We start from the raw sequence: 27,462 nt of genomic DNA, 5'->3' as shown, positions 1-27,462 counted from the left end.
TTATTTTCTTTGTTGGGCCTGTCCTGTAGTAGGTGGCTTCTGGGTACTCTTCTGGCTCTGTCAATCTGTTTTTTCAATTCAGCAGGTGGGTATTGTAGTTTTAAGAATGCTTGATAGAGATCTTGTAGGTGTTTATCTCTGTCTGAGGGATTGGAGCAAATACGGTTGTATCTTAGAGCTTGGCTGTAGACAATGGATCGTGTGGTGTGTCCTGGATGGAAGCTGGAGGCATGTAGGTAAGTATAGCGGTCAGTATAAGTATAGCTCACGAAAGCTCATGCTGAAATAATTTTGTTAGTCTCTAAGGTGCAACAAGTACTCCGGTTCTTTTTGCGGATACAGACTAACACAGCTGCTACTCTGAAATCTGTTTCTGAGTTGTTATAACTTTGAGCTGCTGCATCCCCACAGCATTACCAGCAAGCAACAGCAGCACTTGAGTTTCAACCCCACAACCACAAGCTACCTTGAGTTTAAAGCACCACTTAAAAATCTCTAGTTTAAGAGTTGGGTTAGGGGCAAAACCTGAGTTAGTCCAAGCTAACATTGCAGTGAAGACAAACCTTGAAATGGCTCTGTGAAAACAACCTGTGCTCTCTTCTCCAAACACAGCTAGAATGTAGAACCCAACAGATTGGAGGTTGCCTGAACCCCAGCTTGTAGCCTCTCATTTTGTAGCAGTGACAGTAGGACAGTTGAATTAGGTTAACTTGTACACATTTCATACAGATGGTAAATACTTTTTATAACCAGGGAGTTGAAAAGCTTTTCTTGGATTCAAAATCTAAAAATTAGGAGAAAAGCAGCTGAATAGCTGTTCTTTATGAAGGAAGTCAACATATACTATCAGGACTGAGTATTGAGCTAGAGGAAGGAACTAAGGGCAATGTGTGGAGATATACCTATCTTATAGAATTGAAAGGGACCCTGAAAGGTCATTGAGTCTAGGCCCCTAACTTCACTAGCAGGACCAAGTACTGATTTTCCCCTAGATCCCTTAGGGGAAGGAGATGGGACTAAGCCCTTAAAAGAGTCTTTTTAAATATTTTTTCCTCTCAAAGGAAAACAATAAAATGTTCAGAAACCACCCTCTGCCCAGCAAGAGGCAAACATATTTTTATTTGTGGGTTTTTAAGCTCCAAAGAACACTTCAGTTCAAGTGTTTTTTCTTCAGTTGACTAGTTATATGAGCCTAGAAAAAGCCAAACATGGCTGCCAAGAATAGTTTGCCAAGGTAACTCAGTTTTAACAAACTCCCTGCAGTGCTGGTTCTTGGCACTGAAAGTCAGACAACACGGGTATTTCCTGTTTCTAGATGTCTTGTGCCAGTATTTACTGTATCTTTTAAAATTTAAGCTCTGAAAAAACAAATATACCAACCTTTTTAGGTTTGTATTTAATCACTAAATCTTTAATGAATTGGTAACGTTGTTTGTACAGGGGAGGTATGAACTTAATTGTTCCTGTGAGATCATCCTTTTGAAGATTCGTATCCATCATACTGTCCACACTAAAAATTAAAAATAAATCAAGTTTCTGAAACATTTTCACAACAAATTCTGTCAATTATTGTTCTCTGTGGTACTCACTTCATAATTAAGCAAATATAGATGTGATCCTGTTTTCATATTAAGTAATTGACAAAATTCTTACTGATGTCAATGGGAACAAAATGAGGCTTTACACCCCTTTCACCATATTCGACAATGAAAATATCCTTTACATAGTCATAAGAGAAATCAGCCATTTCCCAACAGCTTGTTTGTCTTTGTCCATCCAAAGGGGCGGCGGGGGGGAGGTGTCAGCACAATCCACTCTGTAGTCTGGTTGGCTTATTTTTCAAACAATTGCAAAAAAATTAAGCATATCCTACCCAAAATACCATTTTAATGCCTTTCCTATTTCATCTGCTTTGTTTTATATTTACTGTTTGTGTGTGCGTTTGGCTCAATATACTTTATATAAAATGGTAAAAAACAAGAATTTTTTATGATTAATTTTCCTGTATAACATGAAAGGTTCAGTCAGCCCTTAGCTTGAGATTTATTACAAATTAGAGGCATGCAGTAAAGTTTTACATTACATTGCTAACAAAATGCAATGTCTCACTGGAAAGATAATCATTACTGCACTTCCAAGCTCTGCATTTTTCCCCATTACTTAAAAGTTACATCTTTGTACAAACAGATGTTTGGAAAGAAATATCTTCCTAAACCTAAAAACAAGGGTTGCATAATATTAATAACATGATAAATTATGAATGAAGTCAGCAGGAAATCAGGTAAACTAGGGAGTGCAAAGCCTTTTGAATAAGTGTCTTCCTAGTTCAACCTCATAGTGTGCACCTGTGGTGTCGAATTAGAAAATTGCTTGTCACATGTTTGTGACAAGGCTCCTGACAATTTTGCCTTTGCATAGCCTTCAAAGCCTTCTTGGGCTGTGTCATCATTGAAAAAAAAGTGGTTTGGGATCTCTCTCAAGAAATAGAAAAAATGAAGTGAAATACAGGTCTTTGTGCCATGGGCCAGGCTCCAGGGTCAGTGCCTAGGCTTGGCAATTGTGCGTCTTCCAGCCATTTCAAGCAAAATACCCAGACTGTATTTTGTGGTATCACCAACTACCAAACTTGGAATAAAAAACCCAGTCATGCCACGTATCTTCCCCTGGGGGCCCAAATTCCGGGGCTCCCCCCTTCAGTCTCCACTCACAACACACCCACCCCAAATACTAGGAAACGCCCCCACCTCATTCGCTGTGTTTCAGCTCCCCGCCCGCCCCGGCACCGATCCCTGTCCTTCCTCCTAAACCCTAGGGCTCTTCACGCTGCCTCAGCCCCAGGAGCCTCTCCTCCACCCCCGCGACGCATACCTGTGGCCGCCCCGCGGGCTGGCGGGATGAGATGCCCCACAGGCCGGGGGTAGGCACAGCGCGAGGTGCTCTCGAGGACACAGCCACACGAGGACTGTTAGCCAGTGGCAGAGAGAGCCCCGCCCCTCCTCTTGACTTGGCTATCGCACATCTGCTCCGCTCTAATCCCCTTCCAGGATTTCTGTATTAGCAGGGCCCCTTCGTCTCTCCCTAACCCCCAGTACTAGTCGGTTCCCCGCTCTTTCTCACCTTGACAGCCCCACCCCCAGCCAAAGCCACCCTCTGTCCCTGCCTGGTTCACCTCCCAGCCTTACCCTCCATATTTCCTTTACTTTAGGGATTCCCCCCTCCCCCCCGTGGGGGAAGAGGAAAAAGAATTAAGCAGTCCTATTGCAGGTCAGGGAGATCAGCAATGCACAGTGACTGAGCAGCTGTCACTTTCTTCAACACAGCCCCATGATTAAAAGATTCTGAACTTGTTAGGGCTAGTGCCATGCAATTTATTTGGCAATGGAAGAATGAGTTATCAAATCTGTCACCAGTCAAATGCTGATGAGCTCCTAAAAGACTAGGTCTATTATTCAGCCAAAGCCAGAGTGAGGCTTCTTCTCTCTGCTGGGGCCAGGTCTTAAGTCTGTCACCCTAAGTAAAGACTGTAAAATAAGCCACGTTTGAAGTTTCTTGCTTCAGGCATTTTTTACTTATATGGCCACAACATTTTACTTTAGAATTCATGGGAAAGGAGCAAGAGTTCACTTATCACATAAAAATAGCAGAGCCGGTTTTGCTCAAACTTTTTTTCAGCAAAATCTGTTTTCCAGTATGGAAAGTATCAGACCCAAAGGATTTTTTTTTAAGAAGTTGTGAGTAGAGACTTGCAAATCTGCAGATATCTGCTTTGTATCTATGGATACATACACCTGTGGATGCAGATATCTGTGGACCATTTTTGTGAATCACAGATGAGACGCATATACAAATTTTGTATCTAGAGTCCTGCAAATCTACAGACACATGATTTATATCCATGGCCCATTTTTGCATATCATGAATCGGATGTGGATACAAATTTTGTATCCGTGCAGGGGCTCTAGTTATGCGCAAGTGAAAAAGTGGTGTAAGAATGGAAACAGCATCTCAGTATTAATGCAATTACTACTAGCAAAGTCTATTTATTTACATATGGTGTTCAAAGTTTTTCATAGTATGAACCACAAGAATGAGATTTTGTAGAGTACATCAGCTTATAATTGCATAACAAAGAATGGTGAGTGGGTGTGTATGAGTGGGAGAGAGAGAGAGAGAGAGAGATTAGGAACAGCATCAGCTTGAATTCTAGTCAACATCCAAATACAAATTAAATTTAGTTTCAGGTAAGACACCTGCCCAAGCATCCTGTAATTTTTTATTTTACAGCTGATTTTTTCTGTTTTAAAAACTTTTCTCTCCTGTTGCTATATGAAAAACCTGGACAAACAGTGAAAACTAATTAAAATGATTACATGTAAAGGACCTAGATCCTGCAAGCTCCCTTTGAGGGGTTGGACCTTTGCATTTGTTTACTTTGTTGGGGCTCTGCCTACATAGTTCTTGCAAGATCAAGGACAAAGTGCTGTCAAATACGCAAACTGAAAGCAATAGAGAAAAAGTTTTTCCTTGTAATATCTTTTAGTTGTAGTAATGTTTGTATTACTTTTAACCATGGTAGGTTTTAAACATCTCTCAGGCAGAAGTGTGATTATTTATTAGTGGCATCCTTTTAACACATACTTGTATATTTTTAAACAAAATCTAAAGTAAAATGTGTATGAATTTTTAATTCAAAAATTAAAAGTAGTTTTTAAATAGGTAGGTTGTTACAGAAATGCACTGGAATTACAGGCCAGTCACCAAGGCTCAGACCCACACAGGGACTTCCTGACTAGTCACTAATCCCCAGGAAATGGCTTGACCATCAATTACTTACCTCATTATAAAATGGTTTTGAAGTTAGAACAGACATCTTTTTATACAGTTGTCAGTAATGTAAGGACCATGTCCATACTTTTTAAGTTTTTGGATATCACGTTTTTAGGTTGTTATAGTTCCTGCATGTCTTGTAAATAACTGAGACAAGGTGGGTGAGGAAATACCTTTTTATTGGACCAACTTCTTTTGGTGAAAGAGACAAGTTTTTGAGACTTGAGATGCACAGAGCTTTTTTTCAGTCCTGGGAAAGTACTCAGAGTGTCACAGCAAAATAGAACGTGGAACAGATTATTTAGCATAAGTAATTAACATATATTCTAAGGGAAGTGCCATGTTACATCTCTGCAGACATCAAACAGAAAAAGAGGGGTTAGTGGGTTACAGGTTTTTGTAATAAACCACAAATCCAAGGTCTTTATTAAGACCAAGATTGTTAACGTGTAGCAAAATTATTAATTTAAGCTCCCATGCTAGTTGTTTGAAGGTGTTGTGCATAGGGTTACCAACCCTCCTGGTTTCGCTAGGAGTCTCCCGGAATCGGGCTCTGTCTCCCAGAGGTTGCTGAAGCCAAACTGGGAGATTTTAGGCCGCTAAAGTCCAGTGGCGTGATGGGGCTAAGGCAGGCTCCCAAGCTGATCTGGTCCTGCACCACTCCCAGAAGCGGCTGGCATGTCCCTGCGACCCTGGGCATGGGAGGTCAGGGGAGGTCTACGTACTGCCCTCACCCAGAGCGCTGACTCCGCAGCTCCCATTGGCCGAGAACTGCGGCCAATGGGAGCAGCAGGGGCAGTGCTTGCAGTCAGGGGCGGTGTGCGAAGCCCCCTGTTCCCCACCAGGAGCTGCAGGGATGTACTGACAGCTTCCAGCAGGAAGCCTGCCTTAGCCTCACTGTGCCACCACCCGGAAGCCATCTGAGGTAAGTGCTGCCTGTCTGGAGCCCACCCCTCTCACTCCCTCCCCCATCCCAACCCCAGCCCTGAGCCCCCTCATGCACCCAAACTCCCTCCCAGAGCCTGCACCCCAACCCCCTGCCCCAGCCCTGAGCCCCCTCCTACACCCAAAGTCCTTCTCTGAGCCAGAACCCCCTCCGAAACCCCAACTCCCCTCCCCAGCCTTGAGCCCCCTCCAGCACCCAAACTTCCTCCCAGAGCTTGCCCCCTTTTCCGCCCCCCCAAACCTCTGTCCCAGTCCGGTGAAAGTGAATGAGGGTGGGGGAGAGCAAGTGACAGAGGGAGGGGGGAATGGAGGGGGGAATGGAGTAAGCAGGGCAGAGCCTCAGAGAAGGGGTGGGGCAGGGGTGGGGCCTCAGAAAAGGGCATGGCAGAGGCAGGGCAAGCGTGTTTTGGATTGTGTGATTAGACAGTTGTGTCACCTTGGGTATATTATCTTTTCTCTGTGTCCCTCAATTCCCCATCTGTAAAATGGGAATATTACTCATTCCTTTCTCCCTCTTTGTCTTGTCTATTTAGGCTGAGGTTTTCAAATGAGCCTAAGGGAACTGGGTGCCTAACATCTATTAGTCTCCTCTGAACATTCTAGCTGTAGATTACAAGCTTTTGGGGGCAGGGATCAAATCACAATGTGTGTGTATATACCAGGCCTGCACAACTCGTAAAGCGGCATGGGCCATATTACTCCAAAGAAAATAGCTGAGGGCCAAACCCCACCGGCCCTGCCGAACCCCCCCCAGCACTGCCAAGCCCCTCGAAATACCCCACCACCACCACCACCACCCACCCCACAGAAACAAACCCTCCTTCCCCAGCGCTGCCCCACCGAAACAGTAGTATTGAACCTTGTAATATGTTATAGCGGGCCCCTAAGGTAGTATAATTAAGGTAAAAGAAAAATGTCTTATTGCTAGAACTAGAATAAGCTCTTCCCCCAACTTTGTAATCAATTGCCCTGTTGAATGAATGAAGTAGGTGTGGAAGGCAGGCACCTCCAGACAGCTGCAACCCTTGGAGAGGGGATGGGAGCCAGACCAGATCAGTAGAACAGGTCAGCCACTGACTCCTCGCTTGCCTCCTCAACCTCCCCCACCTCTTCACCCCCCGCCACTGCCCGCCCGCCGCTTGCCTACTCACCCCCCACGGGCCACACAGTGAGCCCACGCAGGCTGCATGTTATGCAGGCCTGGTATATACAATGCCTAGCACCCTAGAGCCCTGATCTTGGTTCAGGCCTCTTGATGCTGCTGTGGGATAAATAATTAATTATAATACAAAGCTAAGCTTAAAAAGCTTAGCTAAGCAAATCAAAGATGTTGCGAGGTTGCTAGGACTGCCATAAGGCAAGTAAGTTATGGTTCTACATTCTTTCTTGGAGCAGTGGGTTCTAGAAACTCTTCATCATACAGACAGACTTGTTAATGTGGAACAGACATGGGATGTGCCTGGTGGACCTCCACAAGAGAACGCATTGGTTTTAAGACTTCAGTCCTTTGAGAAAGACAATGCATATTAGGTGTAGCGTGACAGAAAAATAAATTATTCTTGAAGTCCTTTGTGTACATTTCTTCCCTGGCCAATTAACATAGCCAAAATGGTGAGTATAGAATAAATATGAAATTAAAGAATTAGAGTTAGCTTAAGTTTCATTAAAAAAGATAAATGTGTTGTAAAGAAAGGCCCTGACTAGCAAGTAGAAGGAAGGCCTTGAAAATAATGAGTTATAAGGCCAGAAGGAATGGAGTAGCGAGGATGTCTGTTTAAAAAAATAATTAAAAATAATTAAAGGCATAAGGGATTTTCTAAAGAGAAGGCCTCTGACTAATAGGAGTGACTGCAGAGGGTTTTAAATAAGATAAAAAATTTGTCTTAAAAGGAGCCAACATAGACCATACCACCCCACATATCTTAAAAGTAAAGCCTATGTGAACCTAAATGCAATGAAAAACCTGTTGGTCAGCTGGAAGGGACGAGATAAAATTTACAACTTCCTTTATCCTCTTATTCATAAATTCAAGCATACAATTCACCATTTTAACCACTACAGCATGTTGGAAATATATATTTTATAGACCTTTCCATAATACTTAGATGTTTTTTCTCAGAAGTTTATGAATGCACAGCCCACCACTGTATACACAACATTCAAATTATTTTGTCCCACTCTGTACAACCTTGCAATTATCTTATTTATAGGGCTGTCAATTAATCGCAACTAACTCATGCAATTAACTAAAAAAAATTAACTGCAATTAAAAAAATTAATTGCACTGTTAAACAATAGAATACCAACTGAAATTTATGAAAAATTTTTGGATGTTTTTCTACATTTTCAAATATACTGCTTTCTATTAAAACACAGATTACAAAGTATACAGTGCTCACTTTACATTATTAATTTTTATTATAAATATTTGCACTGTAAAAATGATAAAATTGTATTTTTCAATTCACGTCATACAAGTACTGTAGTGCAATCTCTTTATCATGAAAGTGTAACTTACAAATGTAGATTTTTGTATTACATACCTGCACTCAAAAACAAAACAATGTAAAACTTTAGAGCCTACAAGTCCACTCAGTCCTACTTCTTGTTCAGCTAATTGCTAAGACAAACAAGTTTGTTTACATTTATTGGAGATACTGCTGACTGCTTCTTATTTACAATGTCACCTGAAAGTGAGAACAGGTGTTCGCATGGCACTTTTGTAGCCAGCGTTGCAAGGTATTTACATGCCATATATGCTAAACATTCATATGCCCATTCAAGCTTTGGTCACCATTCCAGAGGACATGCTTTCTTGCTGATAATCCTTCTTAAAACAATAATGCGTTAACTAAATTTGTGACTGATCTTCTTGGGGGAGAACTGCATGTCTCCTGTTCTCTTTTACCCACATTCTGCCATATATTTCATGTCATAGCAGTCTCGGATGATGACCCAGCACGTTTGTTTTAATAACACTTTCACAGCAGATCTGACAAAACATTAAGTAAGTATTAATGTGAGATTTCTATGGATAGATACAGCACTCAACCCAAGGTTTAAGAATTGGCAGTGCCTTCCAAAAATCTGAGAGGGACAAGGTGTGGAGAATGCTTTCAGATATCTTAAAAGAGCAACACTCTGATGCGGAAACTGCAGAACCCAAACCACCAAAAAAAGAAAATAAACCTTCTCCTGGTGGCATCTGACTCAAATGAAGAAAATGAACATGCATCAGTCTGCTCTGCTTTGGATTGTTATCGAGCAGAACCCGTCATCAGCATGGACGCATGTCCTCTGGAATGGTGGTTCAAGCATGAAGGGATATATGAATCTTTAGCGCATCTGGCACTTTAATATCTTGCGACACCAGCTACACATTGCCATCTGAACGTCTGTTCTCACTTTCAGGTGACATTGTAATTAAGAAGTGGGCAGCATTATCTCCTGCAAATTGTAACCAACCGTGTTTGTCTGAGTGATTGGTTGACCAAGAAGTAGGACTGAGTGGACTTGTAGGCTCTAAAGTTCTGCGTTGTTTTATTTTTGAATGCAGTTATTTTTTGTACATAATTCTACATTTGTAAGTTCAACTTTCATTATAAAGAGATTGCACTACAGTATTTGTATTAGGTGAACTGAAATATACTGTTTCTTTTGTTTTTTACAGTGCAAATATTTGCAATCAAAAATATAAAGTGAGCACTGTACACTTTGTATTCTGTGTTGTAATTGAAATCAATGTATTTTAAAATGTAGAAAACATCCAAAAATATTTAAACAAATGATATTCTATTATTAACAGTGCAATTAATCACACAATTAATCGCGATTTTTTTTTAATCTCTTGACAGCCGTACTTACTAAATTTCATATCATCCTGTTTTCTAGTCATTCAAGTTTTAGATCCTTTTAGTTTTCCTCACAGTCCTCCCTTTACATTTTGCCTTAAAACTTTACTTTGTAGTTTAGCTTATGACTGACTCTTTAAAGTAGGGGTTCTCAAACTTTCTTGAATCATGTCCTCTCAACTTTTTTTTTTACTTTGAGCCCTCCCTCCTCTATAAAATGGGACTTTTCAATGTAATCTACATGGAACTGGGACCAGTACATTGATTCTAATAAAGGGGATTCTACTTTAAATAAATCAGACCTTTAATCCTGCTGTCTAACTGTGAAGAGGCCAGGAAATCTCTTAAAAGCACATATCTTAACATCCACAAAGTTTTCAGGGTAATATTTCTCACTGTCAGCATCAGAAAATGCTAGTGGACATTGCAACCCTTTGTGTCAGGTCACACCACCACTCACTCAAATTTGCATAGTCATCCCTCCATCATCACAGAGGAGAAGCTGGGCCAAAATTGAGTGGATGGTGTTGTGAGCCCTTAAGTTAGTGGGAAGGCTCGTCACACATCACTATAAAATTTGACTCCCACCCCACCTCTGGTTGAGAGAACCACTATTTTAAAGCATTATGTGATACCGTGTTTTATTACTAAAGAATATTGGTGCTTTATAACATGTATATTTCTGAATAAACAAATTAGACTTATATTTAAGTGGAAACTCAAGCCGGAGCCCAAGCATGAGATATATTTTGTTAACTTAGTCTAAACTGTATTATGTCTTTTCTCCCTTCATCATGACAAACCCAAACTCATTCAAAGGCAGAAACAGTGACCTTAAATTCCACTGAGATTTGTGAAATTTTTCTTTCTTATCTTTTGGATGCATTAACCCAATACCATTCATTAGAAGCAAGTGGAAGACCACGGACAGGCTAGGTCCAATACTCAATGAGGAGCAGAAAAACAATAACAGAAAATGTAGAAATGGTAGAAGTGCTAAATGACTCTTGTTTCAGTTTTAACCAAAAAGTTTAGTAGCAATTGGACATTTAATTTAATGAATGCTGGTGAAAATGAGGTAGGGTCAGAGGCTAAAATAGGGCAAGAAAAAGTTAAAAATTACTCAGACAAGTTAGATGTCTTAAAGTCACCAGGGCCTGATGAAATACATCCTAGAATACTCAAGGAGCTGAAAGAGGATATAACTGAGCCATTAGCGATTATCTTTGAAAAGTCATGGAAAACCGGAGAGATTCCAGAGAAATGGAAAAAGGTAATTTTTTTAGAGAGGGATAGCTCAGTGGTTTGAGCATTGGCCTGCTAAACCCAGGGTTGTGAGTTCAACCTTGAAGGGGCCACTTAGGGATCTTGGTCAAAAAATCAGTATTTGGTCCTGCTAGTAAAGGCAAGGGGCTGGACTCAACGACCTTTCGAGGTCCCTTCCAGTTCTAGGAGATAGGTATATCTCCAATTATTTCAGGGGGGAGGGATAGCTCAGTGGTTTGAGCATTAGCCTGCTAAACCCACAGCAGTGAGTTCAATCCTTGAGCGGGCCATTTGGGGATTGGTCCTGCTTGGGCAGCAGGTTAGACTAGACAATCTCCTGAGGTCCCTTCCAACCCTAATAATCTATGATTCTATAATTGAAATACAGTGCCAATCCCTTAAAAAGGGGAATAAAGACAACCCAGGGAATTACCATCATCTTACCTTCAATATCCAGAAAGATAATGGAGCAAATAATTAAGGATCAATTTGCAAACACCTAGAAGATAAGGTGATAAGTAACAGTTAATGTGGATTTGTCAAGAACAAATCATGTCAAACTAACCTAATAGCTTTCTTTGACTGGATAACAAGCCCTGTGGATAGGGGAGAAGCTGTAGATGTGGCATATCTTGACTTTAGTTAAGCCCTTGTCTACACTATGAGGTTAGGTCAAATTTAGCTGCGTTAGGTCAATTTTATAAACAACACGTCTACACATCCAACCCCATTCCATCAACCTAAACAGCTCTTAAAATCGACTGCTGTACTCCTCCCTGGCGAGGGGAGTAGCACTAACATCAACCTTGCTGGGTCGAATTTGGGGTAGTGCAGATGCAGTTATATGGTATTGGCGTCTGGGAGCTATCCCAGCATTCTCCAATGTGACCACTCTGGACAGCACTTTGAACTCCGATGCACTAGCGAGGTACACAGGAAAAGCCCTGGGAAATTCTGAATTTACTTGCCTGTTTGGTCAGCATGGCAAACTCAGCAGCACAGGTGACCATGCAATCCCAGAATCACAAACGAGCTCCAGCATGGACCAAATGGGAGACACTGGATCTGACTGCTGTATGGGGAGAAGAATCTGTGCAGGCCGAACTCCTATCAAAAAGAAGAAAAGTCAAAATTGCACAGGGCATGGTGGATAGAGGCTACAACAGGGACACATGGGACGTGTGAAAAGTTAAGGAGCTCAGGCAAGCCTACCAAAAGACAAAGGAGGCAAACGGTTGCTCTGGGTCAGAGCCCCATACATGCCGCTTCTATGATCAGCTGCATGGCATTCTAGGGGGGGACCCTACTACTACCTCACCACAGTCCGTGGACACCTGAAAGGGGGGAGTCTCATTGCAACAGGAAGGAAGATTTTGTGGATAAGGAAGAGGATGAGGAGGACAATGCACAGCAGGGAAGTGGAGAATCCATTCTCCGTGGCAGCCAGGACCTTTTCATCACCCTGGAGCCAATACCCTCCCAAGGCGGCTCCCTGAACCCTGAAGCTGGAAAAGGCACCTCTGGTGAGTGCACATTTGTAACTACACTATAGGGTTTAAAAGCAATTGTGTTTAATGTTTGATTTGCCCTGAAGACTTGGGATGCATTTCCAGCCAGTACAGCTACTGGAAAAGTCTGTTAACATGCCTGGGGATTGAGCGGGAATCCTCCAGGGACATCTCCATAAAGCTCTCCTGGAGGTACTCTGAGAACCTTATTTCATCCTCCACGGTTGGACACTTTACCACACCAAGACAGTAGCAAGTAGTCTGGAATCATTGCAGCACAAAGCATGGCAGTGAATGGTCCTGGGTTTTGGTCGAATTCAAGCAACATTCGGTCTATATCTTTCTGTGTTAGCCTCAGGAGAGTGATATCATTCATGGTCACCTGGATGAAATAAAGGAATTTTTCTAAGGGAACAGTAAAAGGACCCCGTTCATGCTGGGCTCTTTGTGCTTGGCTAAAAGGGATCATCCCTGAGAATAGACACCTTTCCCAGCCATCCCACATTGATGTCAGTGAAACGTCCCTTGTGATCCACCAGTGCTTGCAGCACAATTGAGAAGTATCCCTTGTAGTTTACGTACTGGTTGGCAAGATGGTCCGGTGCCAAGACAGGGATATGCCGTCTATCGTCCCACCAGTTAGGGAACCCCATCGCAGCAAAGCCATCCACTATGACCTGCACATTTCCCAGAGTCACTACCCTTGCAAGCAGAAGGTTAGTTATTGCCTTGGCTAATTGGATCACAGCCCCACAGTAGATTTGCCCACTCCAAATTGATTCATGACTGACCGGTAGCAGTTAGGCGTTGCAAGCTTCCACAGGCCTATCACCACTCACTTCTCAACTGTCAGGGCAGGTCTCATCTTGGTATTCCTGCGCTTCAGGGTGGGGGAAAGCAACTCACAAAGTTCCAGGAAAGTGGCCTTACGCATGCAAAAGTTTCACAGCCACTGGAATCATCCCATACCTGCAACACTATGCGGTCCCACCAGTCTGTCCTTGTTTGCCGGGCCCAGAATCGGTGGTCCACTGTATCAACCTGCCCCACTGCCACCATGATGTCCCAATTGCCACATCCTGTGCTTTGAGGAACGTTTGTGTCCATGTCCTCCTCACAATCGTCCTTGTGCTGGCGGCTTATAGCCAGGTTCTGCACATACTGCAGGATAATGTGCGAGGTGTTTACTATGCTCACAACAGCAGTGGTGAGCTGAGTGGACTCTATGCTTGCCGTGCTATGGCGTCTGCATGGGTAACCCAGGAAAAAAGGCATGAAATGATTGGGAATTGGGAGCTTAACCCAAAATTCCAATGGGCAGTGGAGATGGCAGGGACTGTGAAATAGTTACCCACAGTGCACCGCTCTGTGAGTCGATGCTAGCCATAGCATTGAGGACGCACTCCACTGACTTGATGTGCCTCATGGGGACATACATAATCGATTGTATAAAATTGCTTTCTAAAGATTGACTTCTTATAAAATCAACCTAATTTCGTAAGGTTTTGATACTGTCTTGCTTGACTTTCTCACAAACTAGGGAAATGCAACCTAGACGGAGCTACTATAAGGTGGGTGCACAACTGGTTGGAAAACCATTCCCAGAGAGTAGTTATCAGTGGTTCACAGGCAAGCTGTCAGGGCATATTAAATGGGGTCCCGCAGGAATCAGTTCTGTTCAATATCTTCATTAATGATTTAGATAATAGCATTGAGAGTACACTTATAAAGTTTGCAGACAATACCAAACTGAGAGGGGTTGCAAATGCTTTGGAAGATAGGATTAAAATTAAAAATGTGTGAATGATAATACTTATTCCTGCCTTTAGCGTAGGAGACTGGACTAGAAGAACTCTCAAGGTCCCTTCCAGTCCTACACTTCTATAATTCTTTCTTTCTATCCTTAAGTATAGTAGTAGAAACTTTTTCTGGAGGAAGAGATATTCCTAAATATTGCTGCTCATTTTTAAATTTAGCAGCATTAAATATTTCCAGTTATCCTTTTTAATATTATTTCACAGATAACACTAAGCTAAATGATTTGGCTGCAAGAGTCAGTATCAGACAATTGTCAGGCTAGACTAGAGAGGTTTCATATTTCTAGACTCTGGTAAATCTAATCCTGCAGTCACTTGTACACACTGCTCTTGTTGAAAATGATATCTGCATGAGACAGAAGTGCAGAATGAAACCTTGGTATCCCAGTTCATTCAGATGTAGCACAACACATAGATGCTGGAACTAGAAGTGCTGGGGGTGCAGCAGCACTCCATAGTTTGAAGGAGTTCCTATCATGTATGGGGTTTACAGTTTTGTTCAATGACATTCAGCACCCCCACTATAAAAACTGTTCTAGCACCTACGGCACCAGGTTTTATATATTCTCATTCCACTAGTGTCTGTTATTTTATATTTTATGGCTACGTACCTGAAACTGGTAATTTCCAAATGTGCTACACTATTACAGTTTGTGGACCTAATTTATTAGAGGCTGCTGTTAACAGGAAGCTTTCAGTTGAAAGGATTTTGGTTAGCAGCCCTTTTCATGGCATTACGTCCTAAAACCCCCAAGACGGAATTTATTTCCCATTTGTTGTAGCTCTGGACTTCAGTGTATGCTCTTCACTGGTGCCAGAACCAGGGGCTCATAGCTCTTCACCCAGTTTGTTCTTAGGATAGGCCCAAGCTGCAGGAGACACGTCCTAGGCCGGAGAAAATCATTTCCTGCCAAGCTGGTTTCAAGCAAACGAAATGATTGCACAGCCCCTAAGACAACGACGGCTAAGGAGCGGGGAGAGACCCCGCCTTGCGGATTCTCTACCCGCTGCGAGCGGGGGCCCCGCGGAGCCACTCGTCTCCCAGACCAGGAGGGGCCCTAATTCTCAGCACAGTGAAACGGCTCCATCCCGGCTTTCTCAGCACCGGGGGTTTCTAGGGACACAGCGGCCGGGTCCGTGCGATTGGTCGGCAGTGCGGTCGGTCCCGGAAGACGAACTCGTCACTTCCGCAGGGCCCGCCATCTTGTTGGCAGTTAGTGGAGACAGCGCCCGGCTCGGCTACTCGCCTTTCGGTGCAGCGAGTCAGTCCCCCGCCCCGGCCGGAGCACTGAGCCGCCGTGGCACTATGGCCAATAACAGCCCCGCGGCAGGCGCCGGCAATTGCCAGCAGCAGCAGGCGGCCCAGCACCAGGCCGGATCCGTCCCCCCGGCTCAGCCGCCGCTGCAGAGCGGGGCCCCCAAACCGGCGGCCTCGGGCAAGCAAGGCAACGTGCTGCCGCTGTGGGGAAACGAGAAGACCATGAACCTGAACCCCATGATCCTCACCAACATCCTCTCCTCGCCCTACTTCAAGGTGCAGCTCTACGAGCTCAAGACCTACCACGAGGTGGTGGACGAGATCTACTTCAAGGTGAGGCCAGCGGGGGCGGGGAGGGCCCATCGTGGAAGCGGCTTGGGGCCTGGGCCGGCTGGCTCCCCCGAGGCCTTCCCGCTCGTCTGCGTGCTGCCCGTTTCCTTCGGGGGAGCGGCTGTGGTGCGGGACTGGGGGCGCTTCCGGCCCGCGGGTTCCTCTCAGCCCGCCCTCGCTCCGGGTGGCGGGGTCCCCTTGTCCTTTATCTCGGCCCAGCAGTGAGCGGCATCCACCTTCCGTGCTCGTGAGCAGAGGAGGGCAGGGCCTGCGCCTAGCTGGGCTCAGTGGAGCGTTCCGATGCTGAGCGGAATGGTGGGCGCGGGGACTGTCCGCGCTGCGGGGATGAAATGGCCGCTCCCAGCCTCTCCTCAGGGCCCGGGGAGCAGGGATCCGCGGCCTTCCCGCACAAGGGCGCGTGGAGCCGAGCCCGTGAACACGGTGAGTAGGAAGCTTTAAAAACCATGTGCAGCGGTTGAAGCACGAGCGCCCGTCTCCGGAAGGGAGCCTGTCTGCTCAGGGCGCAGAGCATCGGAATCTCCTCAATTTGTGCCCCGGGCCACGGCCAGCCCCCACCACCTAGCGATTGCTAGTACGTTGTACTGCTGGGTTGTAAAAGGGATGGCGGTGCCAGTCACTGTTCCCAATAGGAGCTTGCATGTGGCCTTCCTCTCCAGTTAGAGATTGGGGCATCCAGGTATTGAAACGAGATCAGCGTATAGTGCTGCTGTTGGCATTAGTCTGGCTGTGCTGGGGAGATAAATGAACTCCTCGGTGCATCCTTGTCTCAGTTCTTGTTTCGTTAGCAGGATTGAATCAGTCTTGCTGCGAGGCTTCCATCAAGCCAGGGTACCAGGTAGAGGTATGCAAAATTAATGCTCATCAACAGAATTACATGCATTGTCCTGCTAATGTGTACAAGTTTAGGGTTATTTAGGCCATTGTTTTCAGTCATTTGTACTCTGGAAAATATTGATGCTTCTGGCATGTATTGACCGTACTCCTCATTTCTGTTGTCACTAAGTGGGTGTAAATATATTTGGAAATAAGCTTTATTACTTTCTTGCTTGGCTTAAAACATTATTCATAGGTAAGTCCATTGCTTAAAGAATAGTGTTCTCAAAAGTGATTGTGTAATAATAGTTGTATGCGATTCCATGTTTGTGTCTCGATTATTTCTGTATCAAGTTTGCTCAGTTTACTGGTTAAAGAGGATGGCATTTTCCATTAAATGCTAGAGTGCTGTTAACTCAACCTAGTCTCTTGAGAGTCAAGATGGACTCTTTCCTTATCATGCATAATTTCCAGTAACACATATTTTGGAGGCCAGATTATTGTTCTCAATTACATGTGTTACTCATTACAGTCAGTGAGATTGCATAGGAGTAATCAATTGGGATTCAATAAACCAATCCTGTTGATGCGAAAGAAGTAACAGAGCCCATTTCACTTTCCTGGAGCTGTGTTGATAGTGTAGGACTAATGGAAGTGAAAGGATGTAAAGAATATTTTTGTCACCTACATTGAGATTAAATACTGAATAGCATATCTGGAATGAGAAGGTGTTGTTTTCCATAGTCACATTTTAGATATATTAAAAAATATTTTAAAATTAGTACATATGAATTGCTTTGTACTAAATTAAATACTCTCTAAAGTTTAATTAGAGTAGTTGAAATAGTTTGCATATTCATGTTGAAAAGAGGGTGTTCTGTAGTTTTGGACCATTGGTCATTATTTAACTTCAGTCTGTGTAGTCCTTTAAAGGAAATATATTTTCCATTCTTCTTTAAATAAAAATCTCTAGTAGATTAATTTGACACACAGAAATGGGGCTCCTGATATTTAAAAACATTTAGATGTTTATGGCATAGAGGTTCTTAGTTGGATTGAAACTAACAGAATTCTTACCTGGTATTTACATGTAAAGTGAGTGTGATTAAAAAGGATGTTTTTTGTGGATGAGACACTGGGGCACAGTAGATTGGGCGCAAAAGATTTGGATTTAATTCTCTGCTTTGCCATGCACTTTCTGAGTAATAGTGGTCACATCAATTATGGCCCCATTTTTCAGAAAAGTTCTATTCCCGTTTTGGCACCAAAATAGTTAGATTTTTAAGATTTCATCATGTTGAGTGCTAAGCTATTGGCAAAACTGACCGGGAGTCACTCTCTGAACTACTGGCTGTTGAGTACTACTCAAAATCTGGCCTCTGTTTAGATGCCCAAATTAGTTAATTTTAAAATCTATCCCCTAATATGTGTGTGTTTCAGTTCCGCACTCTAAACTGGTACACCTCCTTTCTCCTACTGTTTTACACATTTAGGTACTGATCCTGCACACACTCAACTCAACTTTAGGCACTCTGAGTGGTCCTATCAAGTTAAGCACATGCATCGGGATCTGGACTGTCTCCTACTATGTGTTTGTACAATGCCTAGCACAGCGGGGCCCTAGTTTTGGTTGGGGCCATTAGCCACTACTGTAATATAAATCAAATTTGAAGTACTTCTTTTTGTGTACAGTGTTTATTATTTGGTTCTTGTCCTTTGACTGAAAAGAGAACTACTTTATTCAGCCCATTAGTGCCTTGCTGTGTGAGATAAAAGGTACAATTCACAGTGAATAATATGAAATATTCTTTGGGTATAATTTATATGGTACTTGGTATTTCTGAGCTCTTCAAATATGCTGCTGGTAATATGTAGGCTGTATGTGATGAAGCAGGTTGAATGGGTTTTCATATTATTGGTATGAGACAAGTTCACATTTTTAGCAGGATAACTACTGTCAGCAGTAATTTAGCTGTTTGTAAGATAAACCTTGGACTACTTCATTGGATTTCAGCATGCTTTATGCATGTATTCAAAGTTTTATTTCACAGGTTCTCTTAAATAATTCTGAGTAGAGCTGTCGATTAATCATAGTTAACTCATGATTAACTCAAAAAAGTTAATTGTGATTAATCACACTGTTAAACAGTTACATACCAATTGAAATTTATTAAATATTTTTGGATGTTTTTCTACATTTTTTTTCAAATTTATTGATTTCTATTACAACACAGAATACAAAGTATACAGTGCTTTATATTTTTTTAATCACAAATAAACAAAAGAAATGGTATTTTTCAGTTCACCTAATACAAGAACCGAAGTGCAATTTCTTTATCATGAAAGTGCAACTTACAAATGTAGGGAGTTTTTGTTACATAACTTCGCTCAAAAAAACAAAACCGTGTAAAACTTTAGAGCCTCCCCGTCCAATCAGTCCTGCTTCTTGTTCAGCAAATTGCTCATACAAGTTTGTTTACATTTGCAGAAGATAATGCTGCCTGCTTCTTGTTCACATTTGTCACCTGAAAGTGAGAACAGGCATTTTCATGGCACTATGGTAGCTGGCATTGCAAGATATTTACTTTCCAGATGCACTAAAGATTCATATATAGCTTGATGCTTCAACCACCATTCCAGAGGACATGTCTCCATGATGATGACAGGTTCTGCTCAATAACTATCCAAAGCAGTGAAGACAGGTGCATGTTCATTTTCATCATCTAAATCAGATACCACCAACAGAGTGTTGATTTTCTTTTTCTTTCTTTTTTTTTTTTTTTTTTTTTTTGGTGGTTCGGGTTCTGTAGTTTCCGCATCAGTGTTGCTCTTTTAAGACTTCTGAAAGCATGCTCCACACCTCATCCCTCTCAGATTTTGGAAGGCACTTCAGATTCTTAAATCTTGGGTCCGCTGCTTTAGAAATTTTACACTGGTATCATCTTTGTGTTTTGTCAAATTTGCAGTAAAAATGTTCTTATAATGAACAGCATGTGCTGGGTCATCATCTGAGACTGCTATAATATGAAATATATGGCAGAATGAAGGTAAAACAGCAGGAAACATACAATTCTGCGCCAAGGAGTTCAGTCACAAATTTAATTTAAAAAAAAAAAGAGTTAAACGAGCGTCATCAGCATGGAAGCATGTCCCCTCTGGAACAATGGCCCAAAGCATGAAGAGGCATATGAATCTTCAGCGTATCTGGCATGTAAATATCTTTCGATGCTGTGCAAATGCCTGTTCTCACTTTCAGGTGACATTGTAAACAAGAAGCAGGCAGCATTATCTTCTGCAGATGTAAACAAACTTGTTTGAGCAATTGGCTAACCAAGAAGTAGGACTGATTGGACTTACAGGCTCTAAAATTTTAAGTTGTTTTGTTTTTTGATTGAAGTTATGTAACAAAAAAACCCTACACTTGTAAGTTGCACTTTCATGATAAAGAGATTGCACTACAGTACTTGTATGACGTGAATTGAAAAATAATGTTTTTATTTTTTACAGTGCAAATATTCATAATAAATATAAAGTAAGCACTGTACTCTCTGTATTCTGTGGTGTAATTGAAATATATTTGAAAATATAGAAAACATCCCAAAATATTTAAATAAATGTTATTCTGTTTAAAAGTGTGATTAATCGCGATTAACTTTTTAAAGCCGTTGACGGCCCTAATTCTGAAGTGTCAAGTGAAGTAAAATTTTACCATTTTATATTTGGACCTGAGCATTACACAGCGTCAGTGTAAGACCTGTGGATTTTTGTCTTCCAGTTTCTGAACCAGGTAGTGGAACTGACCCATGTTAAATTGATGTTTATAAATTTACTTACCTATGTAACCAAGTGATTACTCCCTCTACGAATTGCTCAATTTCTAATGTAACTTGAGCAGATCTTTGTGTCTGACTCTCATTACAACAGTCCAAGGACAGTATTGGTCAACTTAGTTCTAGCACTGATCATCTAATCGTGTTTTAAGATGTACTTGTACTATGCTAAAACCTTTCATAAAACTAAATCTGCCATTATTGTTTAGTATGGAGAGCAGGTCGTTATCTGAGAGAATCATCACAAACTACAAAAAAGCCATTAGCTTTTTAGATTAAAATATTGCAGTTCATAGTTGTTTGTTCTCATTGTCTTAGATTTAGGTTATAATAAGGAGAGAATAAGAAAATATTAATCTTATTAAACTGCATAAGTAGTGGAGTATGTACCCCATAGTCATGTGCAGTAAGTACCACAGACTAAAATGCTCTATTAACAAGTGCAATGGTAATAGTATGTTTAAGTGTAATTACTCATCACTGACCATAGTAATGATTGTTTTTATCCCCAGATAAATACTTGGGGGAGACTGCAGTGCAATATAAAAACAGTTACCTACTTTGACTTTTTTTTTTTTGAGCTTTTGAGGAAAGATTATTAAAATCTTGGGTAACGTGGTCACAAAAAGACCAGATACTTTGTTTGTTTGCTAAAGTATCCAGCTTGCCTTTAATTTGGTATGAATTGATGAGCACTACTGAATTGGTTTAGGAAGTTTTTTTTATGAACTTAACTGTATTTATTTGGGCATGTCATGATTGTTTTATGTACTTGTAGATAATCTGTGAAGATACATGTGATGGCTGTGATAGTAATCTTTTTCACACTTTCAGGTTACACATGTTGAACCATGGGAGAAAGGGAGCAGAAAAACAGCAGGCCAGACAGGGATGTGCGGAGGGGTAAGTAGAAGTACGTGCCTTCTTAAATACTTTTGTGTGGTAAATAATCACCTTTGAAATATCCCAGTCTTGTCTACACATGAGACTTGAATATTGGATCAGAATGTAGATGACATATTTCCAAATTACAGAGGACTGAGATACCCCCTTTGCCTCTGAAAGTTTTGAGTTTGGGGAGGCAAGCAGTATTCTTGCTTTTCTCCAATGGAAAAGCTTAATTCTTATTCTTCTGCCACTGAAAATCTGGAGTAATGTTTTAGCGACTGTCTGTGTTAAACATCTGATATATCTTTTTTTCTGTCACTGAAGGTGCGAGGTGTTGGAACTGGAGGAATTGTGTCTACAGCTTTTTGCCTGCTATACAAATTATTTACTCTGAAACTCACTCGTAAGCAAGTGATGGGCCTCATTACACACACAGATTCTCCGTATATTAGGGCTCTTGGATTTATGTATATTAGGTGAGTAGCAATGTATTTAACTATAAACTACTTTAATACACAGGAAATTGTATTAAATTTACACATTTTCTTTGTGCTTCAAGGTATACACAGCCTCCTACTGATCTATGGGACTGGTTTGAATCGTTCCTTGATGATGAAGAGGTATGTCGGCGAGGGTAATAATTCATTTTCTTTTGTTTCCTTTCATGCTGCTTTTTTAGATTAAAAGTTTTGATACATTCTCCTGTAGTTTGAGCATCTTCATGTTGTGATTTTCTTTTAATTTAATTACATTAATGGGGGGAATGGGTCTGATCCGGAAACAAACTTTGTTTTTTGTGTTCAAAAGATTTAATTGAATTTTCCACTGGCTAAGACTAGTGATCATTTTAAACTTTATGACATATGTTAGAAACTGATGTGAAAACAGTTTAAAGAAATTCTTTAAGGTGAGACCTTTGGGCTGCATGGTTGTGTCTCTAATGGCTTTATACTCTATACTGTTACACATTTTTTTAAAAAAAGGAGGAGAGAAAAGGATATGTTAAACAGACCACAATAAATAAGTGTTTATGGCCAGGACTTTTAAAAATGCATTTGAAAGATTAGGCTCCTAAATGTATGTATTGTGTATTATTGAAAAATTTAATCTTGTACTTCGAATGGAAAGAGGTGTGTGATTGGGATCAACAATTTTACAGCAAAACTTTATCGGCTCATTTCTGTGGCTATTATATCCCAAGTCACTAGAAACTAAACTACACTAACCAGAAGTGAGCAACTTAATTACTGGATAGGGTGGTGCTACCTGTACTTGTCTGAACATTGATGTTGATCCATGGAGTAAGGAGGAAATTTTAAGTGCTAAATTCCAAACTCCTTCAGTCAAACGGATTGCAGTGTGTTATGGGAATTATTGTTGTCTCTTATCCCAAAATTCCTGGCTAGAGAAATTGAGTGGGAGCATACATAACACATTTCTAGGTTAGAGGATTTTAAATACACATTCCTCAAATTGCAGTAATATGTAGTGTATACTGAGTTTGAGTCTAAAGTAATTTCTAGATTTAAGAACATGTTTTCCTTGACTGGTTGAGACTAACACCCTGTATTACAAGACCTATCAAACTTCATGTTTACAGAAAAGCCCTATTTTTAATAAAAATGCAGTGTAATACATACGCATGACTACAACGCAGTATATTTATTTTACACAGCTACTTTCATACTAAGCATCAAATACTGTACAAAGGAGACATTTGTTAATCCAGGTAAACCTGTGTTATTGTATATTTGTAATGTGATCAAAATATTCCTTAATTAAGAATTCAGCTGTGGGGTGGTCGCATAATTCATAGTTAGCATTCCTTCTCCCTCTCCCTCCCTCCCCCCAAGTGGGTGCTGCTTTATAGAAATATAGTTTAATGTTCATATCCAAAAATTAAAGTGCTGCCTTGTAACTTTTTGGGGGGAGGCTTCAATTCCAAAGTCCTACAAGCTACTTCCTTCATAGGACAAGTTGAACAAGAAAATGAATGAACTTGCAGGCCTTAATTGGTGTCTTTACTATTAAAGACCCTACTTTTAGTTTATACATATGACATACTACACAATTTTTGCTCTAATATTTTGAATAGCAGCATACATTCATGTCTCCTATCTCTCCAAAACTGTATGTTAGAGAAAGCATTAGAACCAGTCTCTCTCTGCCACTTCCCTAGGACTTCTTTATGTAGGAGGAAGTACTTACAGCTGTTTCATATGCATTTTTTTTCCCAGTGTTGCACAAACTCATTTAAAGATACGGCAGACATTTATAAGAAGGATAATTTTAACCTCTAAAGTTTTTACTCTAGTCCATAAATCTAATATGTTGAAGCTGTTCAACATTGTCACACTTTCCTGTAACAGAAGGCCTCTTTCTGTTCCTCGGTTATTTTTCTAAATGCTTCTAATGTTTGTTCTGTTTAACCATGTAGATACTCGCAAGGTGCTACATATAAGCTAACTCATTGTTTTCTTCTTTAGATCTCTGTGCAACGATTATATTTGGAAATACTGTATATCTGAACACTTAAATGTGTGTGAGTGCAAGCAGTTTTACATTTAGATTTTCTCTTCATGTTTAGATAACAAATCTCACTTTCCTTGTGTGCTTGCACTATAGGTTTGGGACTTGACAATAGCTGACTAACATGTCCTGAGCTGTGAGAGGGCATAGCAAGAAGGCCTTCATGCGGTAATGACCCTTTTCAGAGACAATGGTCATCATGGATTATGCGTTTCCAATTATTTGTTCATTTATTTATTTTTTTACATATTCCTAAATTAGAAACCTCACTGCTTCATGGCAGTTGGTTTGCTATTGCTTCCAATTTTGTTAGGACGCCATTTTGTATTACAACTCTCTATATGATCATTTATAGACAGGAAGCGAAGTAGTTCTTATGTGGATAGACCACAGTGTTGGCTATCACTGTGTACCGTCATGCACCTATAAAATGAGGTATTAAATGTAGTCTTAGAAAGAAATTCTCAGTTTTGTAGCATTTAAATAAGATACAAGATGATTCCATTCAACTAGACAAAGTAAGAGGATTACACCTTAATCTATTCATTGAGACAGTCCCTTAACATCCAGATGGCTGCAGGCTTACTATGGACCTGCATGCATGTGTGTTAAGTCCCATTCCCTGTCTGTAACAACATTTATTGCCAAATCCAAAGGGTACAAGAATTAGAATTTTTTCTGGAACATTTATTAAAGTGTGAAACAAGTAAATTTTCGTAATTATGAGACTTCAAGATGGCAATAAATATATCAGCATTTGTTTAAAATAATCAAAGAACTGTTTTGACGGTCAGGATACTTTTCCTTTGTGTTTTGTAGGACCTGGATGTGAAGGCAGGTGGGGGTTGTGTTATGACCATTGGGGAGATGCTTCGTTCCTTTCTTACTAAGCTCGAATGGTTTTCAACATTGTTTCCAAGAATTCCTGTTCCAGTCCAGAAAAACATTGATCAGCAAATAAAAACCAGACCTAGAAAAATCAAGAAGGATGCCAAGGAGGGAGTGGAAGAAATAGACCGACATGCAGAGCGTAGACGTTCAAGGTTATACATTATCTTTTCAAAATAGTGCAATTGTAAAAGCCAATATCTAGTTCCTTACACTTTGTATTATCAGAAAAAATAGTGTCCTACCTTTGCTGGGACAACTAATGTTTCTAAACCAATCAATCAAAATTGTTGATTGATGGTAATACTAATGAATAAGATAAAAAATTATATTGAAATAAGTGCATAATGTTTGACAATTAAGGGTAGCATGTGGAACGGGAAGATTCATAAAACACAATCTGGAAAAATCCAGAGAGCTCATTGTTGAAAATTTCAACTTGTAAATACTTTATTTTTAATGTAGGTCTCCAAGAAGGTCTGTGAGCCCCAGGAGGTCTCCTAGAAGATCCAGAAGCAGAAGTCATCATCGGGAAGGCCATGGATCATCTAGTTTTGATAGAGAACTAGAACGGGAGAGAGAACGGCAGAGATTAGAACGTGAAGCTAAAGAGAGAGAAAAAGAGAGGCGAAGATCACGAAGTACTGATCGTGCATTAGAGCGGAGGCGAAGCAGAAGCAGAGAGAGACACAGAAGCCGTAGTCGAAGTCGTGATAGAAAGGGAGATAAAAGAGACAGGGATAGAGAGCGGGAGAAAGAAAATGAACGAAGCAGGAAAAAAGATAGAGACTATGACAAGGAAAAGGGTAATGAAAGAGAGAGGTCAAGGGAGCGGTCAAAAGACAGGAAAAGTAAGGGTGAAATAGAAGAGAAAAGACACAAAGATGACAAGGATGAAAAGAAGCACAGGGATGATAAGAGAGATTCCAAAAAAGACAGAAAACATAGCAGAAGTCGAAGCAGGGAGAGGAAGCATAGGAGTAGGAGTAGAAGTAAGAATACAGGTAAGCACAGTAGAAGCAGGAGCAAGGAGAAATTAAGTAAACATAAAAATGAAAGTAAAGATAAATCAAATAAACGAAGTAGAAGTGGAAGCAGAGGAAGAACCGATAGTGTTGAAAAGTCCAGAAAACGAGACCACAGTCCCAGCAAAGAGAGATCCCGAAAGCATAGTAGAAGCAAAGAACGATCCCTTAAACGTGATCACAGTGATAGCAAGGACCATTCAGACAAACAGGATTGTCGAAGGAGCCAAAGTACAGAACGAGAGAGCCAAGAAAAGCAACATAAAAACAAAGATGAGACTGTGTGAACTCAATGAAAAGTGGATCACATTGAATCCTATAAATCTTTGATTAAATCCTGCTTATTTTTTTCTTAAAGTTGAGATTGTGCAGTAGTTGAGCACTCTTTTTTCAACCTCCCTCTAGGCTGCAGATTGTCATTTCCTATGTTAGGTAGGGAAGTGCCTTTGTAATCCCATTTGATGCATTGATGGTTTCAACCCATGTGTTTAGTTTAATTCATAATACAAAGATTGTTCTTGCGTTTTTATTGTTCAGATGTTTCTCAAATGTACAGTCTGTACATATGTCCTGAAAATGTTTTAATTCCTTTGGTATGGTTGCCATGTTGGTTAAATTTGTATAAGGCAATAAACTGCCACTAATTCTACTTTTGTTTTGTAGATGTGGAATTATGGTTTATATCTAGAAATTAGCATGGCTGTGCTTTGCATAATAGTATGACAGAAGCTTTGGGGGTGGGTCTTGATTATGTATTATAGCTCAAATATTTATGTGCATATGATGTACATAAGGGCTGAAGACTTAGAATTAACTTGTGTCCATTGTATCTACTGTCTTGGAAAGCTTTTTAAAATGTATTATGTTTTATCCCCAACAAAGTGTTATATTCAGAGTAGGTTTTCAAGCAGGTAGCAATTTTTAATGCAGGGATTTAGATTATGCTATGGCTTGTTTAGTAACCCTCTTAGAAATGCTACCTCAGAGGGACACTGTTAAGGTTGGTAAGCATGTACCATAACTACCTATGCATTTTTTCTTTCCTGTTTAAAAAGTCCATGTAAATTTGCTCTTCTTTTCAACACTTTCTTCAGTTTGTTTTGATTTAAAAAAAAAATCAGTGCTGTCAACCTGTCATTCATCATAATCTTAGGCTAACAAAGGTGTGTGAGAATGGAGGAGGGAGGTAGGAAGGAGAATTTTTGCCAAGAAACACATTTGAGTTTCAGGCTTCCAAAGCATTTTTATAAATGAAAAACATTTAAAATAAGAGACCTTGATAGTGTCCTTTTTTAATTCATAATGTTTTCTACAACTACTAAATATTGCTGTTCTGAGCTGAAAATTTCATCTCCAGCAGTGGGAAAAGTAAATAAGTTTTTAAAACAGGTTAGCTAGTAGGAGGTAATACCAAAATGCACTATTGAAAAATCATATAATAAAAGTCCAGTTCTGCTTGATAGGTTGTTCTTATGACTTGTACATTGAGTGAGGAGAACCATGGGTCTGGAATAAACACTGGATTAACTCCTTTGTGCTGGGTGTCAGCTTTTCCCAGTATGTTCAATGCTATTTGAAAAGATGTATGTGTGGATTTCTATATACTTTGATCTAAAGAGAAATGGTACTATGTATGGACCAGGACTTCAAAGTAGTAGGTCAACAT

General features: G+C 40.8%; 2 protein-coding genes across 2 annotated transcripts in view; one reads left to right on the top strand and one right to left on the bottom strand.

Moving 5' to 3' along the window:
• HENMT1 (HEN methyltransferase 1) overlaps nt 1-15,847 on the bottom strand; it is a 38,193-nt gene extending 22,346 nt beyond the window's left edge. The window contains exons 1-3 of the mRNA XM_050963463.1: nt 15,776-15,847; nt 11,334-11,388; nt 1,381-1,510 (exon numbers count right to left, since the gene is read on the bottom strand). Coding sequence (XP_050819420.1) covers nt 1,381-1,500 — 120 coding nt within the window. The 5' untranslated portion in view covers nt 1,501-1,510; nt 11,334-11,388; nt 15,776-15,847. The remainder of the gene's footprint in view (nt 1-1,380; nt 1,511-11,333; nt 11,389-15,775) is intronic.
• PRPF38B (pre-mRNA processing factor 38B) lies at nt 15,417-27,256 on the top strand. Its single transcript, XM_050963462.1, has 6 exons — nt 15,417-15,805; nt 21,301-21,369; nt 21,679-21,830; nt 21,914-21,974; nt 24,703-24,926; nt 25,237-27,256. The coding sequence occupies exons 1-6, from the start codon at nt 15,521-15,523 to the stop codon at nt 26,081-26,083; spliced, it is 1,638 nt and encodes a 545-aa protein (XP_050819419.1). The 5' UTR covers nt 15,417-15,520; the 3' UTR covers nt 26,084-27,256.
• Nucleotides 27,257-27,462: the final 206 nt, after the last annotated feature.

Source organism: Gopherus flavomarginatus, chromosome 7 (assembly GCF_025201925.1).
Source record: "Gopherus flavomarginatus isolate rGopFla2 chromosome 7, rGopFla2.mat.asm, whole genome shotgun sequence".
In the NCBI taxonomy this organism is placed as follows: domain Eukaryota; kingdom Metazoa; phylum Chordata; order Testudines; family Testudinidae; genus Gopherus; species Gopherus flavomarginatus.
This window is presented reverse-complemented; position numbering and strand designations above follow the sequence as displayed.

Bases quoted from the DNA above. Each gene is read 5' to 3' on its own strand.
- PRPF38B (XM_050963462.1), top strand. From the start codon at position 15,521: ATGGCCAATAACAGCCCCGCGGCAGGCGCCGGCAATTGCCAGCAGCAG. The intron at 21,831-21,913 runs GTGAGTAGCAAT...TTGTGCTTCAAG, and splicing joins CTTGGATTTATGTATATTAG to GTATACACAGCCTCCTACTG. The intron at 21,975-24,702 runs GTATGTCGGCGA...TGTGTTTTGTAG, and splicing joins CGTTCCTTGATGATGAAGAG to GACCTGGATGTGAAGGCAGG.